At 58.3% G+C, this 17,835-nt stretch overlaps 1 protein-coding gene and 1 long non-coding RNA gene across 2 annotated transcripts in view; one reads left to right on the forward strand and one right to left on the reverse strand.

Moving 5' to 3' along the window:
• LOC119953537 overlaps window positions 1-4,834 on the reverse strand; it is a 79,621-nt gene extending 74,787 nt beyond the window's left edge. Inside the window, exon 1 of the long non-coding RNA XR_005458040.1 lies at window positions 4,454-4,834. This is a non-coding gene — a long non-coding RNA (uncharacterized LOC119953537). The remainder of the gene's footprint in view (window positions 1-4,453) is intronic.
• Window positions 2,415-3,909, forward strand: rasd4 (rasd family member 4). The gene has a single exon (XM_038777908.1). The coding sequence runs from the start codon at window positions 2,418-2,420 to the stop codon at window positions 3,231-3,233; it is 816 nt and encodes a 271-aa protein (XP_038633836.1). The 5' UTR covers window positions 2,415-2,417; the 3' UTR covers window positions 3,234-3,909.
• Window positions 4,835-17,835: the final 13,001 nt, after the last annotated feature.

The raw sequence follows: 17,835 nt of genomic DNA on the forward strand, positions 1-17,835 counted from the left end.
ATGGCTCTTGTTACATTCTCGCTGAGAGAGATGGACAATGTGTCCTAATTGGGTCAGAATGTTGTACTTACATTCCAGATAGCTCCAAACAGATCACTGATTTGGCAAAACACATCCAGAAGGAGGGTGAAAAACTTAAGCAACCTGAGTCCAGCACCCTTTGGAGTTGGGCTACTGGGTGGTGAGGGTCCTTGGGAGTCTCGGTGGTGCAAGGCTTGGTCATGTTCTTTGTAATTATTTTTGCTATGTATGTTTTGTTTCTGATGTTGAAATGTATCTGCAAGAGAATGACAAAGAGCCCTAACATGGTGCCGCTGTATTCGCTTAAACAAATATCTCCACAGGGTATAAACAGTTCTTACTCTTAGCCCAAAGTGCTTGTAACTCTTTCAAGGCTCGCCCATTCCAGTGTTTAAGGCTGTTCCTAAACAAAGAGACCATCAACAACAACTGTGAATGTGCTCCTCTTTGCTTTTATTTATTTTATTTTATTTTACTTTTCGCTTGACTTTTAATGTGATTCATTCTATTAGGTTTTGAAGAAGCAAAGGGGGGAGTGACAGAGTATAGTTTTATTCATATTTTTATTCATAAAGGGGCTATTTGAATTCATATAGCTAAAGAAGCAAAATATTAAAAGTGTCTTGACTGTGGGAACTCAGTCAATTTCTCATATAACTATTGAACTCCATTGTATTCAGTACTCACAATGTATTGTTCGCTGTTTAATCAACTAATCAGTTCGTAAGGTCTCTGCCAAGCCGTGAAACATAGCAGGTGTGAGAAAACATATCCTGTACTTTTCCTAAGACTGCGGATGCAGACGCTAAGCTAGATTTGATAGGCAACAGTCAATCTTAAGTAATGTCTAATGTTTGATTAACAAGTTATCCTCTAAGTAACAGACATTCATTTAAACAAGACAGGTGGTCTCATCTGAGAATTAAAAGCCAATAAACATAAATGAGGGGTTAAAGCAGAGATAAGAATTCCTTTCAAAGTAGGAACTTGTGGTCAAGGTCTTTTGTTCCTGAATTCTTGAATCATCAATCTGTTTGTTGTGTTTAGTGTCATGGGCCAGGGCTTAGAAACTTCAAAGTGTATTATGAAGTTCACCTGAACTATAACTTTTATGTTGAATCTGGCTAGGAAGAGCCTTCACTTCAGGTGTGATTCATCAGACTTCCTGGCCACTTTTATTAAAACAAAGTTTATTATAAGAATGTAGTTGTCATATGAAGAAACATGAAGAAAACACAACAGCTACAGTAATCTATGTATATAACTCTTAATGAATCCCCCTTAGTAGCTGTTCCAATTCAAAACAAAATCCAATAAACCAAAACCCCTTTCAAGGGTACTTGAATGAGACTGGTCCTTTCCCTAAGATCCAGTCTTCAATCAGCAGATTCAAAACTCCTTCTGGAAAGTAACTCTATCTTTAAAATTACCAAGGCAGTTTGCCACACCCAACATGCTTTCAGTTCTCTGGAACAGCTTTAAAATGAAAACAGGGAAACACTGCTTCTCTTCTGCAGTCCAAGGCAACAAACCAAAACTGAAACCCAAAGACTAAAAACCCCTCTCACCTGACAGGCACAGCCCAGCCCCACCCACAAATGACATCACTGAAGCTGTGCTACAAGTCATGTGGCAAGGCCAAATCTTTCTTAAAGGGACACTCACATGACAAGAATGATTTATTTTGTGCTTAATGCTTTTTGCCATGTGCTTGATTTTATATGTGTTGTTTGATATTTTGTTTCTAAGTTTTTACTCAGTTCTTATTCAAGTGTGTATACCATTGAGTAATTAACAATAAAGTTTGATTTTTGACCCTCCCACCTACTGATTCTTATTAGAAGGTAAAATAAGAATCCCAACAAGGACAACACTGGAAGATCAAAAATTTTCAGATAGACCAAAGAGCATCTTTCATCCAGTTGATGATCCTCCAGGTGCAGTTGATGCTTGTCTCCGTATGCAGTGTGTGTCCCTAGGAACAGCAGTTGATGCTTGTCTCAGTATGCAGTGTGTGTCCCTAGGAACAGCCTGTAGCGCACAGAGTCCTTCCTCACGGAGTTGCTGGGGATGAATCTCAAAACCACCTGGCATCTCTTTCCAGACCTTCCTTGCAAAGGCGTTCCACAAGGAGGCGGGCAACTGTCTTTCGCCCACCACTTCCAAAACTTGGGATGACTTTTTTTTGTTTTAGGTCAGGGATAGGCAACAAATGCAGGAAGGTGCAAGGGAGATGCAGATCGGGATTAATGTAAACTGCGTGAAGGGAGGGGGCTGAAGAACTGCTACTTTGATATTCTCTGGCAGAGCGGGTTGGTCCTGCTGCTGACTTGCCTGCGGGTCTGTGATTGGGCCTGGCCAGCGTCACCGTGTGGCAGCCTCCCTTGATAAAGGCGATGCCGGGGCGGGTCCGGGCACTCAGAGCGCCTGACAGGGAGGGAGAGAGGTGTGCACGGTGGGGGAAACTTGCTGCATCCTCAAACACAGGCGCTGCTCTCTCTCTCTCAGTTCTGAGATACCGAGCGAGCCCCGGTACAAAGCCGCCGACCCCGGACCCTGTCCACAGCCGCAAGTTTTTGAAAGAGTTTGCAAAAGAGAAGCATTGCAGAGCGGGAATGTCTCTTGCGGTGAAGGAAAAGAACCAGGTCCGCCTGGTGTTCCTGGGGGCGGCCGGAGTGGGGAAGACCTCGCTGATCCGCAGGTTTTTGTTCGACACCTTCGAGGCCAAGTACAAGCGGACGGTGGACGAGCTCCACAGCAAAGAGTACGAGGTGGGCTCCATGAAGATCAGGATCGAGATCATGGACACGGGCGGCAGCTACTCCTTCCCCGCCATGAGGAAGCTCTCCATCCAGAGCAGCGACGCCTTCGCCCTGGTCTACGCCGTGGACGACGCCGAATCCTTCGAGGCGGTGAGGAGCCTGCGCGACGAGATCCTCGACATCAAGGGGGACAAGGAGACCCCGGTGGTGGTGGTGGGCAACAAGGCGGACAGGCGGGGCCAGCGCCAGGTGGACGCCGACCGCATCGTGCCGCTGGTGGAGCTGGAGTGGAACGGCCGCCACCTCGAGGCCTCGGCCAAGGACAACGCCAACGTGCTGCAGCTCTTCCGGGAGCTCCTGCAGCAGGCCAACCTGCCCAGCCGCCTGAGCCCGGCCCTCCGCAGGAGGCGGGAAACCTTCCCACAGAGAACAACTGCCGGCCCCCCATGAACAAGACCAACAGCTGCAGCGTCTCCTAAGAGACTCGGGGGAGGGGAGGGGGGGGGGGAGGGCTGGTCGTACTGTTTTTCCCCATGGATCCCGATCAAACAATAATAAAAACTACTCACCCTCACCCCCACCCCTCCAAACTCCTCTCCCCCACCCCTCCAAACTCCTCTCCGGAGTTTAAAACCAGTCAGGCTTTGGGGGGGGGGGGGGGGGGAAGAAGTCTCCAAATTGGAGCAAACTGTGCAACTGGACTTTTTAAGGTGCTAAGCAAAAAAAAAACCCTCCCGAAGGGGCACATCTGAACCAGTCGAATTTTCTCTGTTACTGTTAATTAAGCTGATTTCACTGAAGATGCTGATGCTTATCCAGTAAGCTGAACGGTTATTGTATGCATTTGAGGTAAACTCTGAAAGCAGGTTCCAAGGTCAGTCCTATAAGCGTTGTTGCAAATAAAAGTTTATCCTCCAGCTGCACCGATGTTGTGCAGCCTGGATCAAGCTGTGTTTACAGAGTTCAGATCATCGTCCTTATTTGTTAATACGGGGAGGGGGGGCTTAAAATTTATTTGCACTTTCATGTAATGTTACCACATCATGTTCTTACACTGTTGCTGAGAATGCATATTCTTTTGTATATTTATTTTATAGAAGTTATGAATAAAAGACTCTATCCCGAACTGTTTGCTGCCTTTGATTGTCCCGCCCAGCTCCTGGGCACATTTGCGATGCCAATCTTCACACCCTGTCCATGTCTCTCATTCATTTCGCATGTGTGCGTGAGCTGAAATGCCCTTATGAAAGCAACTTTCATAAAACTCGACAAAAAGAAGCTGGTGCTGTGCCCCCCCCCCCCCCCCCCAAGGAGTAATGGGGAGGCACTCTGTGATTGGGGGGGGGGGGTGCATACCTCACATGGTTAATAATAATGGGGGTAGCAACTGGGCAGCGAGCTTGTGGCGAATCTATACTGGGCAGATGCTTGGTGTTTAAATCTTTTACAGACTGTGGGAAAGTTAAAGCAGCACCGATTTTACTGGAAGTTCTTAAAGCTAATCCACTTTATCTCTAGTTCTAATAAACTGCAATGGAGTAACAAGATTGAAGACAACTCGCCAAACGCGCGACTGGTACGGACAAAAACTGCAAACCGCGGCTAAAATGTAAGGATGTCAGTTTCACTGAAAGCTCATTCTGGAGATGCACACACACACACTCACGTACATATTATGTAACAGCTTCATCCGTGGCAGGGAGTTCAGACATTTAACTGAGTCCTTTAGTCGCAGCTCCAGCAGAATAAGTTGACTGTTAATGTCACCCGACTAACTATAATGTCCCAAAGCAGGAGTGGTCCGGAGTTGCAGGGGTCAGTTTCGTCCCCCTTCACTCCCCCAATGGTCAGCGGAGACTGCAAGATGCCAAATCTACTGGGAACTTTACATCTGGAATCGGTTAAAGTAACCGAGCACACATTGCCGCGGTTAAATGTATCTGAATGATAAGTTCAGTAGGACTTTTGATCTAACTCATGTTGGCGCACACGCACACACACAGCACAATAATCAGACTTTGGCAAATGTCAGTCTGCTTCTCGGAGGGAAGATGTGGGGGATGTTCATTCCTGTTCGGAAAATGCACCCCCGTTTGCCCAAAATCAGGTCGCTGTCTGTCTCCCTGGCTCTGCTCATTTCCTAATCAGGTTAGCTCTATACCACCTAGCGGAATATCAATGATTTGCACCCATTTTGATGGTTTTCTGGAATGAATTGGAGTGTTTTCATGGCGCCCCCTTTAGGCGTTTTATTTTTCGAAACAACAATATGAAATGTTTTATTTTTAAGTTTTGATATTTCTTTTATTTTCGTTATTTAATTTAAGGGAGTCACCCGATTGCACCTTCACAGCACAATTTTATAGTGTGAATTTTCCTGACAGATTGACAACCCTTAGATTAACTTACTCTGTGTTGCAGAGAACATTGCTGCTGCCGCCAGCAACGAAGCACGCCTCCTTCATCTTGGGGGCTAAAGGACATTGATTTACATTGGAGAGCTACAGCCAGAGCACCCAAAGAGCAGATGCCTCCCAAAAGCAGGCTTTGAAACCATACTTGAAGAACAGGCACCGATGTATCTGTTACAACAGCAAGGAGTTCTCCAGACCCAGCAATATTCCCTCAACCGACAGCATCCCTGAGTGGGAGTGTGGTCAGATCGCCAACCTCAGCAGGTGGGGAATGCAACCCTGGGGAAAATGCACACCTCGGGGCATCCCATTCCTGCCCAAGGTGGAGTGTGGTGTGATATGGGGATGCGGGGATGGGACTTTTGAAGGGGTGTTGGGGAGGAGGACGAGGGGGAGCCCCTGTCCCAAGCTGTCCTATCTTCCTTTCAGCTGCCGAGTTTTTGTGCCAAACGAAGCAGTTGGGAATTTCTTTCCACAAGGAATTGAGTTGCAAATTCACAAATTGATTCCATTAAGCACCTGAAGTCAGCAGTGGAAGGGGATATTCTCAGTGCACCTGCATAGACTCAAGTTAGTCTATACAGCTGAAAGTCAATGTTCAATCCACTGTTTCACCAGTAAATAGCCAAGTTTGAAAACCTGATTGGGCCTTTATACCCCTGACTGACATGTAAATAGGAGGCAGGGGATCATTTTCTGTGTTGTGTAAACCATAAAGATTCTAACTGCATTAATGAAGAACTAGTTTTTACACATCAAACCATTGGAAAGAAAGTATGGGATTTATATGTTCTTTTGTGTAGAAAATGTTATTGAACAATACTGTGCTTTGTGGCTCGGATATCTGCAGGTTCAAAAGTTGAACTTCTTCGACGAACATTCTCGAAGGAGTATGATCATCCACCTAAGAAACTCCGTGTCACTGGTCACGTGTTCTGTGGGCCCTTGCGTAGTTGATGAGCCCAATCCTCGAGCTGCATCTTGGGCTGGTTTAGTACAGTGGGCTATGTGGTGAATGTATTCACCTGAATATGAACTGATAGTGCTGTGACCTATGACCTGGAAATGATAATATGGTCTACTTCCAGGTACTGTACTGGAACCCCGGTGGGCTCCGCCTCAAGCTCCGCCCTACCCGGGGCGATTTCCACCTGTGGGAAGCACACATTTGTACAGCAAACACTGGCAGGCGAGTTCCTGATAGCGCACAATTTCCGGGAGCGTGCAAGAACCGGAGGGGGATCTCCCCTGACCGTCTACGAGCAGAGGGAACTGGGCCTGGCCGGGGGAGCCGCCAGGTGGGAGGTTGTGCCGTGCGAAGTCAGAGGCGAAGTGCAAGTGAGAATCCACTGTATGCAAGCAGTCCGTCATCCCATCACTGCCCCAACCACCCCCTCACACCCCACTGCCTGACACTGCACCACCCCACAGTCCACATCCTCACTGCCCCACTGCCTGACACTGCACCACCCCACAGTCCACACCCTCACCACCCCACCGCCTGACACTGCACCACCTCACAGTCCACACCCTCACTGCCCCACCGCCTGACACTGCACCACCCCACAGCCTGACACTGCACCACCCCACAGCCCCCACCCTCACTGCCCCACTGCCTGACACTGCACCACCCCCAGAGTCCACACCCTCACACCCCACCGCCTGACACTGCACCACCCCACAGTCCACACCCTCACACCCAACCGCCTGACACTGCACCACCCCACAGCCCACACCCACACTGCCCCACCGCCTGACACTGCACCACTCCACCGTCCACACTCTCACACCCCACCGCCTGACACTGCACCACCCCACAGTCCACACCCTCACACCCAACCGCCTGACACTGCACCCTGCCTGACACTGCACCACCCCACAGCCCACACCCACACTGCCCCACCGCCTGACACTGCACCACTCCACCGTCCACACTCTCACACCCCACCGCCTGACACTGCACCACCTCACAGTCCACACCCTCACTGCCCCACCGCCTGACACTGCACCACCCCACAGCCTGACACTGCACCACCCCACAGCCCACACCCACACTGCCCCACCGCCTGACACTGCACCACTCCACCGTCCACACTCTCACACCCAACCGCCTGACACTGCACCACCCCACAGCCCACACCCACACTGCCCCACCGCCTGACACTGCACCACTCCACCGTCCACACTCTCACACCCCACCGCCTAACACTGCACCACCCACAGCCCACAACCTCACTGCCCCACTGACTGACACTGCACCCTGCCTGACACTGCACCACCCCACAGTCCACACCCTCACCACCCCACTGCCTGACACTGCACCACCCCACAGTCCACACCCTCACACCCCACCGTCTGACACTGCACCGCCTCACAGCCCACACCCTCACTGCCCCACCACCTGACACTGCACCACCTCACAGTCCACACCCTCACTGCCCCACCGCCTGACACTGCACCACCCCACAGCCTGACACTGCACCACCCCCACATTCCACACCCTCACAACCCACAGCCTGACACTGCACCACCCCCACAGTCCACACCCTCACTGCCCCACCACCTGACACTGCACCACCTCACAGTCCACACCCTCACTGCCCCACCGCCTGACACTGCACCACCCCACAGCCTGACACTGCACCACCCCCACAGTCCACACCCTCACAACCCACCGCCTGACACTGCACCACCTCACAGTCCATACCCTCACTGCCCCACCGCCTGACACTGCACCACCCCACCGCCTGACACTGCACCACCTCACAGTCCATACCCTCACTGCCCCCTCGCCTGACACTGCACCACCCCACAGCCCCCACCCTCACTGCCCCACTGCCTGACACTGCACCACCCCCCCAGTCCACACCCTCACACCCCACCGCCTGACACTGTACCACCCCACAGTCCACACCCTCACCACCCCACCGCCTGACACTGTACCACCCCACAGTCCACACCCTCACACCCAACCGCCTGACACTGCACCACCCCACAGCCCACAACCTCACTGCCCCACCATCTGAAACTGCACCACCCCACAGTCCACACTCTCACACCCCACCGCCTGACACTGCACCACCCACAGCCCACACCCTCACTGACCCACCGACTGACACTGCACCCCACCGCCTGACACTGCACCACCCCACAGTCCACACCCTCACACCCAACCGCCTGACACTGCACCACCCCACAGTCCACACCCTCACACCAAACCGCCTGACACTGTACCACCCCACAGTCCACACCCTCACACCCCACCGCCTGACACTGCAGCACCCCACAGTCCACACCCTCACCACCCCACCGTCTGACACTGCACCACCCCACAGCCCACACCCTCACTGCCCCACCGCCTGACACTGCACCACTCCACAGTCCACACTCTCACACCCCACCGCCTGACACTGCACCACCCTCACTGCCCCATCGACTGACACTGCACCCCGCCTGACACTGCACCACCCCACAGTCCACACCCTCACCACCTCACTGCCTGACACTGCACCACCTTACAGTCCACACCCTCACCACCCCACCGCTTGACACTGCACCACCTCACAGTCCACACCCTCACTATCCCACCGCCTGACACTGCACCACCCCACAGTCCACACCCTCACATCCCACCGCCTGACACTGTACCACCCCCACAGTCCACACCCTCACACCCCACCGCCTGACACTGTACCACCCTACAGTCCACACCCTCACCACCCCACCGCCTGACACTGCACCACCTCACAGTCCACACCCTCACACCCCACCGCCTGACACTGCACCACCCCCACAGTCCACACCCTCACACCCCACCGCCTGACACTGTACCACCCTACAGTCCACACCCTCACCACCCCACCGCCTGACACTGCACCACCCCACAGTCCACACCCTCACTACCCCACCGCCTGACACTGCAGCACCCCACAGTCCACACCCCACCACCTGACACTGCACCACCCCACAGTCCACACACTCACCACCCCACCGCCTGACACTGCACCACCCACAGCCCACACCGTCACTGCCCCACCACCTGACACTGCAACACCCCACAGTCCACACCCCATCGCCTGACACTGCCCCACCCCCACAGTCCACACCCTCACCACCCCACCGCCTGACACTGCCCCACCCCCACAGTCCACACCCTCACCACCCCACCGCCTGACACTGCACCACCCCACAGTCCACACCCACACCCCACTGCCTGACACTGCACCAATCCACAGTCCACACCCTCACACCCCACTGTATGACACTGTACCGACTCGCAGCCCCACCCTCACACCCCACCACCTGACACTGCACCACCACCACAGTCCACAACCTCACTACCTCACCGCCTGACACTGCACCACCCCACAGTCCACGCCCTCACACCCGACCACCTGACACTGCACCACCCCACAGCCCACACCCTCACTGCACCACCCCACAGTCCACACCCTCACACCCCACCACCTGACACTGCACCACCCCACAGTCCACACCCTCACACCCCACCGCCTGACACTGCACCACCCACAGCCCACACCCTCACACCCCACCGCCTGACACTGCACCACTCCACAGTCCACACACTCACCACCCCACTGCCTGACACTGCACCACCCCCACTGTCCACACCCTCACCACCCCACTGCCTGACACTGCACCACCCCACAGTCCACACCCTCACTACCCCACCGCCTGACACTGCACCACTCCACAGTCCACACACTCACCACCCCTCTGCCTGACACTGCACCACCCCCACTGTCCACACCCTCACACCCCACCGCCTGACACTGCACCACCCCACAGTCCACACCATCACTACCCCACCGCCTGACACTGCACCACCCCACAGTCCACACCCCACCGCCTGACACCTGCACCACCCCACAGTCCACACCCTCACCACCCCACTGCCTGACCCTGCACCGCCCCCACAGTCCACACCCTCACCACCCCACTGCCTGACACTTCCCCACCCAACAGCCCACTCCCTCACACCCCACCGCCTGACACTGCACCACCCCACAGTCCATACCCTCACACCCCACCGCCTGACACTGCACCACCCCACAGTCCACACCCTCACACCCCACCGCCTTACACTACACTACCCCACAGTCCACACCCTCACTACCCCACCGCCTGACACTGAACCACCCCACAGACCACACCCTCACACCCCACCGCCTGACACTGCACCACCCCACAGTCCACACCCTCACTAACCCACCGCCTGACACTGCACCACCCCCACTGTCCACACCCTCACCACCCCACCGCCTGACACTGCACCACCCCACAGTCAACACCCTCACACCCCACCGCCTGACACTGCACCACCCCACAGTCCACACCCTCACACCCCACCGCCTGACACTGCACCACCGCCACCGTCCACACCCTCACACCCCACCGCCTGACACTGCACCACCCCACAGTCCACGCCCTCACACCCCACGCCCTCACACCCCACCGCCTGACACTGCACCACCCCATAGTCCACACCCTCACCACCCCGCTGCCTGACACTGCCCCACCCCACAGTCCACACCCTCGCACCCCACCGCCTGACACTGCACCACCGCCACCGTCCACACCCTCACACCCCACCGCCTGACACTGCACCACCCCATAGTCCACATCCTCACTACCCCACCGCCTGACACTGCACCACCGCCACCGTCCACACCCTCACACCCCACCGCCTGACACTGCACCACCCCACAGTCCACACCCTCACCACCCCACTGCCTGACACTTCCCCACCCAACAGCCCACTCCCTCACACCCCACCGCCTGACACTGCACCACCCCACAGTCCATACCCTCACACCCCACCGCCTGACACTGCACCACCCCACAGTCCACACCCTCACACCCCACCGCCTTACACTACACTACCCCACAGTCCACACCCTCACTACCCCACCGCCTGACACTGAACCACCCCACAGACCACACCCTCACACCCCACCGCCTGACACTGCACCACCCCACAGTCCACACCCTCACTAACCCACCGCCTGACACTGCACCACCCCCACTGTCCACACCCTCACCACCCCACTGCCTGACACTGCACCACCCCACAGTCCACACCCTCACTACCCCACCGCCTGACACTGCACCACTCCACAGTCCACACACTCACCACCCCTCTGCCTGACACTGCACCACCCCCACTGTCCACACCCTCACACCCCACCGCCTGACACTGCACCACTCCACAGTCCACACCATCACTACCCCACCGCCTGACACTGCACCACCCCACAGTCCACACCCCACCGCCTGACACTGCACCACCCCACAGTCCACACCCTCACCACCCCACTGCCTGACCCTGCACCTGCACAGTCCACACCCTCACCACCCCACTGCCTGACACTTCCCCACCCAACAGCCCACTCCCTCACACCCCACCGCCTGACACTGCACCACCCCACAGTCCATACCCTCACACCCCACCGCCTGACACTGCACCACCCCACAGTCCACACCCTCACACCCCACCGCCTTACACTACACTACCCCACAGTCCACACCCTCACTACCCCACCGCCTGACACTGAACCACCCCACAGACCACACCCTCACACCCCACCGCCTGACACTGCACCACCCCACAGTCCACACCCTCACTAACCCACCGCCTGACACTGCACCACCCCCACAGTCCACACCCTCACTACCCCACCGCCTGACACTGAACCACCCCACAGACCACACCCTCACACCCCACCGCCTGACACTGCACCACCTCACAGTCCATACCCTCACTGCCCCACCGCCTGACACTGCACCACCCCACCGCCTGACACTGCACCACCTCACAGTCCATACCCTCACTGCCCCCTCGCCTGACACTGCACCACCCCACAGCCCCCACCCTCACTGCCCCACTGCCTGACACTGCACCACCCCCCCAGTCCACACCCTCACACCCCACCGCCTGACACTGTACCACCCCACAGTCCACACCCTCACCACCCCACCGCCTGACACTGTACCACCCCACAGTCCACACCCTCACACCCAACCGCCTGACACTGCACCACCCCACAGCCCACAACCTCACTGCCCCACCATCTGAAACTGCACCACCCCACAGTCCACACTCTCACACCCCACCGCCTGACACTGCACCACCCACAGCCCACACCCTCACTGACCCACCGACTGACACTGCACCCCACCGCCTGACACTGCACCACCCCACAGTCCACACCCTCACACCCAACCGCCTGACACTGCACCACCCCACAGTCCACACCCTCACACCCCACCGCCTGACACTGCAGCACCCCACAGTCCACACCCTCACCACCCCACCGTCTGACACTGCACCACCCCACAGCCCACACCCTCACTGCCCCACCGCCTGACACTGCACCACTCCACAGTCCACACTCTCACACCCCACCGCCTGACACTGCACCACCCTCACTGCCCCATCGACTGACACTGCACCCCGCCTGACACTGCACCACCCCACAGTCCACACCCTCACCACCTCACTGCCTGACACTGCACCACCTTACAGTCCACACCCTCACCACCCCACCGCTTGACACTGCACCACCTCACAGTCCACACCCTCACTATCCCACCGCCTGACACTGCACCACCCCACAGTCCACACCCTCACACCCCACCGCCTGACACTGTACCACCCCCACAGTCCACACCCTCACACCCCACCGCCTGACACTGTACCACCCTACAGTCCACACCCTCACCACCCCACCGCCTGACACTGCACCACCTCACAGTCCACACCCTCACACCCCACCGCCTGACACTGCACCACCCCCACAGTCCACACCCTCACACCCCACCGCCTGACACTGTACCACCCTACAGTCCACACCCTCACCACCCCACCGCCTGACACTGCACCACCCCACAGTCCACACCCTCACTACCCCACCGCCTGACACTGCAGCACCCCACAGTCCACACCCCACCACCTGACACTGCACCACCCCACAGTCCACACACTCACCACCCCACCGCCTGACACTGCACCACCCACAGCCCACACCGTCACTGCCCCACCACCTGACACTGCAACACCCCACAGTCCACACCCCATCGCCTGACACTGCCCCACCCCCACAGTCCACACCCTCACCACCCCACCGCCTGACACTGCCCCACCCCCACAGTCCACACCCTCACCACCCCACCGCCTGACACTGCACCACCCCACAGTCCACACCCACACCCCACTGCCTGACACTGCACCAATCCACAGTCCACACCCTCACACCCCACTGTATGACACTGTACCGACTCGCAGCCCCACCCTCACACCCCACCACCTGACACTGCACCACCACCACAGTCCACAACCTCACTACCTCACCGCCTGACACTGCACCACCCCACAGTCCACGCCCTCACACCCGACCACCTGACACTGCACCACCCCACAGCCCACACCCTCACTGCACCACCCCACAGTCCACACCCTCACACCCCACCACCTGACACTGCACCACCCCACAGTCCACACCCTCACACCCCACCGCCTGACACTGCACCACCCACAGCCCACACCCTCACACCCCACCGCCTGACACTGCACCACTCCACAGTCCACACACTCACCACCCCACTGCCTGACACTGCACCACCCCCACTGTCCACACCCTCACCACCCCACTGCCTGACACTGCACCACCCCACAGTCCACACCCTCACTACCCCACCGCCTGACACTGCACCACTCCACAGTCCACACACTCACCACCCCTCTGCCTGACACTGCACCACCCCCACTGTCCACACCCTCACACCCCACCGCCTGACACTGCACCACTCCACAGTCCACACCATCACTACCCCACCGCCTGACACTGCACCACCCCACAGTCCACACCCCACCGCCTGACACTGCACCACCCCACAGTCCACACCCTCACCACCCCACTGCCTGACCCTGCACCGCCCCCACAGTCCACACCCTCACCACCCCACTGCCTGACACTTCCCCACCCAACAGCCCACTCCCTCACACCCCACCGCCTGACACTGCACCACCCCACAGTCCATACCCTCACACCCCACCGCCTGACACTGCACCACCCCACAGTCCACACCCTCACACCCCACCGCCTTACACTACACTACCCCACAGTCCACACCCTCACTACCCCACCGCCTGACACTGAACCACCCCACAGACCACACCCTCACACCCCACCGCCTGACACTGCACCACCCCACAGTCCACACCCTCACTAACCCACCGCCTGACACTGCACCACCCCCACTGTCCACACCCTCACCACCCCACCGCCTGACACTGCACCACCCCACAGTCAACACCCTCACACCCCACCGCCTGACACTGCACCACCCCACAGTCCACACCCTCACACCCCACCGCCTGACACTGCACCACCGCCACCGTCCACACCCTCACACCCCACCGCCTGACACTGCACCACCCCACAGTCCACGCCCTCACACCCCACGCCCTCACACCCCACCGCCTGACACTGCACCACCCCATAGTCCACACCCTCACCACCCCGCTGCCTGACACTGCCCCACCCCACAGTCCACACCCTCGCACCCCACCGCCTGACACTGCACCACCGCCACCGTCCACACCCTCACACCCCACCGCCTGACACTGCACCACCCCATAGTCCACATCCTCACTACCCCACCGCCTGACACTGCACCACCGCCACCGTCCACACCCTCACACCCCACCGCCTGACACTGCACCACCCCACAGTCCACACCCTCACCACCCCACTGCCTGACACTTCCCCACCCAACAGCCCACTCCCTCACACCCCACCGCCTGACACTGCACCACCCCACAGTCCATACCCTCACACCCCACCGCCTGACACTGCACCACCCCACAGTCCACACCCTCACACCCCCACCGCCTTACACTACACTACCCCACAGTCCACACCCTCACTACCCCCACCGCCTGACACTGAACCACCCCACAGACCACACCCTCACACCCCACCGCCTGACACTGCACCACCCCACAGTCCACACCCTCACTAACCCACCGCCTGACACTGCACCACCCCCACTGTCCACACCCTCACCACCCCACTGCCTGACACTGCACCACCCCACAGTCCACACCCTCACTACCCCACCGCCTGACACTGCACCACTCCACAGTCCACACACTCACCACCCCTCTGCCTGACACTGCACCACCCCCACTGTCCACACCCTCACACCCCACCGCCTGACACTGCACCACTCCACAGTCCACACCATCACTACCCCACCGCCTGACACTGCACCACCCCACAGTCCACACCCCACCGCCTGACACTGCACCACCCCACAGTCCACACCCTCACCACCCCACTGCCTGACCCTGCACCTGCACAGTCCACACCCTCACCACCCCACTGCCTGACACTTCCCCACCCAACAGCCCACTCCCTCACACCCCACCGCCTGACACTGCACCACCCCACAGTCCATACCCTCACACCCCACCGCCTGACACTGCACCACCCCACAGTCCACACCCTCACACCCCACCGCCTTACACTACACTACCCCACAGTCCACACCCTCACTACCCCACCGCCTGACACTGAACCACCCCACAGACCACACCCTCACACCCCACCGCCTGACACTGCACCACCCCACAGTCCACACCCTCACTAACCCACCGCCTGACACTGCACCACCCCCACTGTCCACACCCTCACCACCCCACCGCCTGACACTGCACCACCCCACAGTCCACACCCTCACACCCCACCGCCTGACACTGCACCACCCCACAGTCCACACCCTCACACCCCACCGCCTGACACTGCACCACCGCCACCGTCCACACCCTCACACCCCACCGCCTGACACTGCACCACCCCACAGTCCACGCCCTCACACCCCACGCCCTCACACCCCACCGCCTGACACTGCACCACCCCATAGTCCACACCCTCACCACCCCGCTGCCTGACACTGCCCCACCCCACAGTCCACACCCTCGCACCCCACCGCCTGACACTGCACCACCGCCACCGTCCACACCCTCACACCCCACCGCCTGACACTGCACCACCCCATAGTCCACATCCTCACTACCCCACCGCCTGACACTGCACCACCGCCACCGTCCACACCCTCACACCCCACCGCCTGACACTGCACCACCCCACAGTCCACACCCTCACCACCCCACTGCCTGACACTTCCCCACCCAACAGCCCACTCCCTCACACCCCACCGCCTGACACTGCACCACCCCACAGTCCATACCCTCACACCCCACCGCCTGACACTGCACCACCCCACAGTCCACACCCTCACACCCCACCGCCTTACACTACACTACCCCACAGTCCACACCCTCACTACCCCACCGCCTGACACTGAACCACCCCACAGACCACACCCTCACACCCCACCGCCTGACACTGCACCACCCCACAGTCCACACCCTCACTAACCCACCGCCTGACACTGCACCACCCCCACTGTCCACACCCTCACCACCCCACCGCCTGACACTGCACCACCCCACAGTCCACACCCTCACACCCCACCGCCTGACACTGCACCACCCCACAGTCCACGCCCTCACACCCCACGCCCTCACACCCCACCGCCTGACACTGCACCACCCCACAGTCCACACCCTCACCACCCCACCGCCTGACACTGCACCACCCCCACAGTCCACACCCTCACTACCCCACCGCCTGACACTGAACCACCCCATGGTCCAGACCCTCATACCCCACTGCCTGACACTGCCCCACCCCACAGTCCACACCCTCATACCCCACCGCTTGACTCTGCCCCACCCCACAGTCCACACCCTCACTGCCCCACCGCCTGACACTGCACCACCCCACAGTCCACACCCTCACACCCCACCGCCTGACACTGCACAGTCCGCACCCTCACTACGCATCCCCTCAACCCCTAACAAACGATGATGCAAGACTAACGAGACCAGCCTTAATGTGTTATCCAGGGCCACACGAGCACCGCCGTGGGACTGCCCATTTACCCCATCACCGTACAGCACTACCTCTTCCGGCCGCAGTGTTGAACCGGACAGATGGGAAGGTCCACGGGCAGGAGGGCCATCCTCTGAGACCAGCACACCAAGGCCTTACGCACAGAGGATAGACAGAGATGTCAGGATGGACGATTATGACTCCTATGAAAGTGTGACGGACGGGGAGGGGACAGCGAGTTATGCACAGAGGAAGTCGCGGCATTCGAGGCACGGGGGCACGGCACCTCGCATCGGCCGTGGTCTAAATGCACCGGGCCAAGGTTCCACACAGGAGACAGAGCTGGGGACAGACGAGGACCTAGCGGCCGTGGCACTGCTGTCACCCACACCCTCCAACATCGCAGATACACTCACCTCGTTTGGGCAAGTTAGTGGCGAGGCCTCTGGTACACATACTGGTGCGCACCACACAGTCGATCCGGGACAGCAGGTAGAGGTAGGAGAAGCCGAGGGCCTGGACGGTCGGAGGGCAGGCCAGGCCCAGCACCCAGATGCTGCCGAGACTGCTCCCACTTTCCTGGCCATTCCAGGCCCACCCACAGACCCGATGCAATTGGCACCCCAGGGACCAGACGATGGGATGACGGCTGGCTTC

The sequence above is a fragment of the Scyliorhinus canicula genome, chromosome 18 (genome assembly GCF_902713615.1).
Source record: "Scyliorhinus canicula chromosome 18, sScyCan1.1, whole genome shotgun sequence".
NCBI classification, from domain to species: domain Eukaryota; kingdom Metazoa; phylum Chordata; class Chondrichthyes; order Carcharhiniformes; family Scyliorhinidae; genus Scyliorhinus; species Scyliorhinus canicula.

Excerpts from the sequence above, each read along its gene's own strand:
- rasd4 (XM_038777908.1), top strand. The coding sequence starts at position 2,418 with ATGCCGGGGCGGGTCCGGGCACTCAGAGCGCCTGACAGGGAGGGAGAG.